The 781-nt window shown below is 44.6% G+C and overlaps 1 protein-coding gene across 1 annotated transcript in view; it reads right to left on the bottom strand.

Annotated features, from left to right (window-relative positions):
• Positions 1–781, bottom strand: part of LOC122358224 (phospholipid-transporting ATPase ABCA1-like) — an 11,751-nt gene that overhangs the window by 6,369 nt on the left and 4,601 nt on the right. Inside the window, 2 exon segments of the mRNA XM_043258007.1 lie at positions 281–502; positions 580–781. The exon segment at positions 580–781 is cut by the window's right edge and continues 3 nt beyond it. Coding sequence (XP_043113942.1) covers positions 281–502; positions 580–781 — 424 coding nt within the window.

Raw genomic sequence — 781 nt, 5'->3', positions numbered from 1 at the left:
CAAAATCAAAAAGTATAATAATAATATAATTTTAACTAATATTAAACAAATTTGATTAAATAAATCAATACATAATACATCTACAGTATCTACAATATTTAACATTTTACATTATACCTTTTTTTACAGTACAAATTGGGTCTTTATAACACTATACAAACTACGTAGATGGCTCGCATGAGAATGATTATATTTGGGAGGTCCGCAGCATCTAAAATATTGAGAAACCCATGGCGCTGGGTAATTGCAAAAGGCAAAGCGGATGACAGTCGGCACTCACCACTACAACTTTGGCTCCAAAGCCGACGTAGTCCTGCCAGGCCACGCACAGCACATAGGGAAGGTAAAGGGTGAAGTATATGATGCCCCCGCAGGCCGCGGCGAGGTTAGCGCGGGAGAAGAGCGTGCTGATCAAGAAACACTGCATGATGGTCACGACCGCAAACGAGGTCAGGAACAAGTAGACGACGCCAGGATCGCTGTACGGCAGCAGATTCCCCATCTGAGCAAAACATAGCAAAACCGTGTTAAATAGCGGTTAGGGTTATATTTTTTATATCAGACCTAGACAATACACACCTTCAGGATGAGCACCAGCAGGGCGGCGCTGATGAGCAGCGGGATCAGACTACTGATGAACCAGCTCAGCCACAATATACCGTTATCCAGGCCCATAATCCTCATGGTCTCCTTGAGCCGGGCTTCCTTCTCGTACACTACACCCTTGATGATGATGGCCACCGAGTACATCCAGGCCAGAGTCATAAACAGAGGCATTGAG

This window comes from Puntigrus tetrazona, chromosome 14 (assembly GCF_018831695.1).
Source record: "Puntigrus tetrazona isolate hp1 chromosome 14, ASM1883169v1, whole genome shotgun sequence".
NCBI lineage: Eukaryota > Metazoa > Chordata > Actinopteri > Cypriniformes > Cyprinidae > Puntigrus > Puntigrus tetrazona.
Note: the sequence above shows the minus strand (reverse complement) of the source record. Positions and strands in the feature narration are given on the sequence as shown.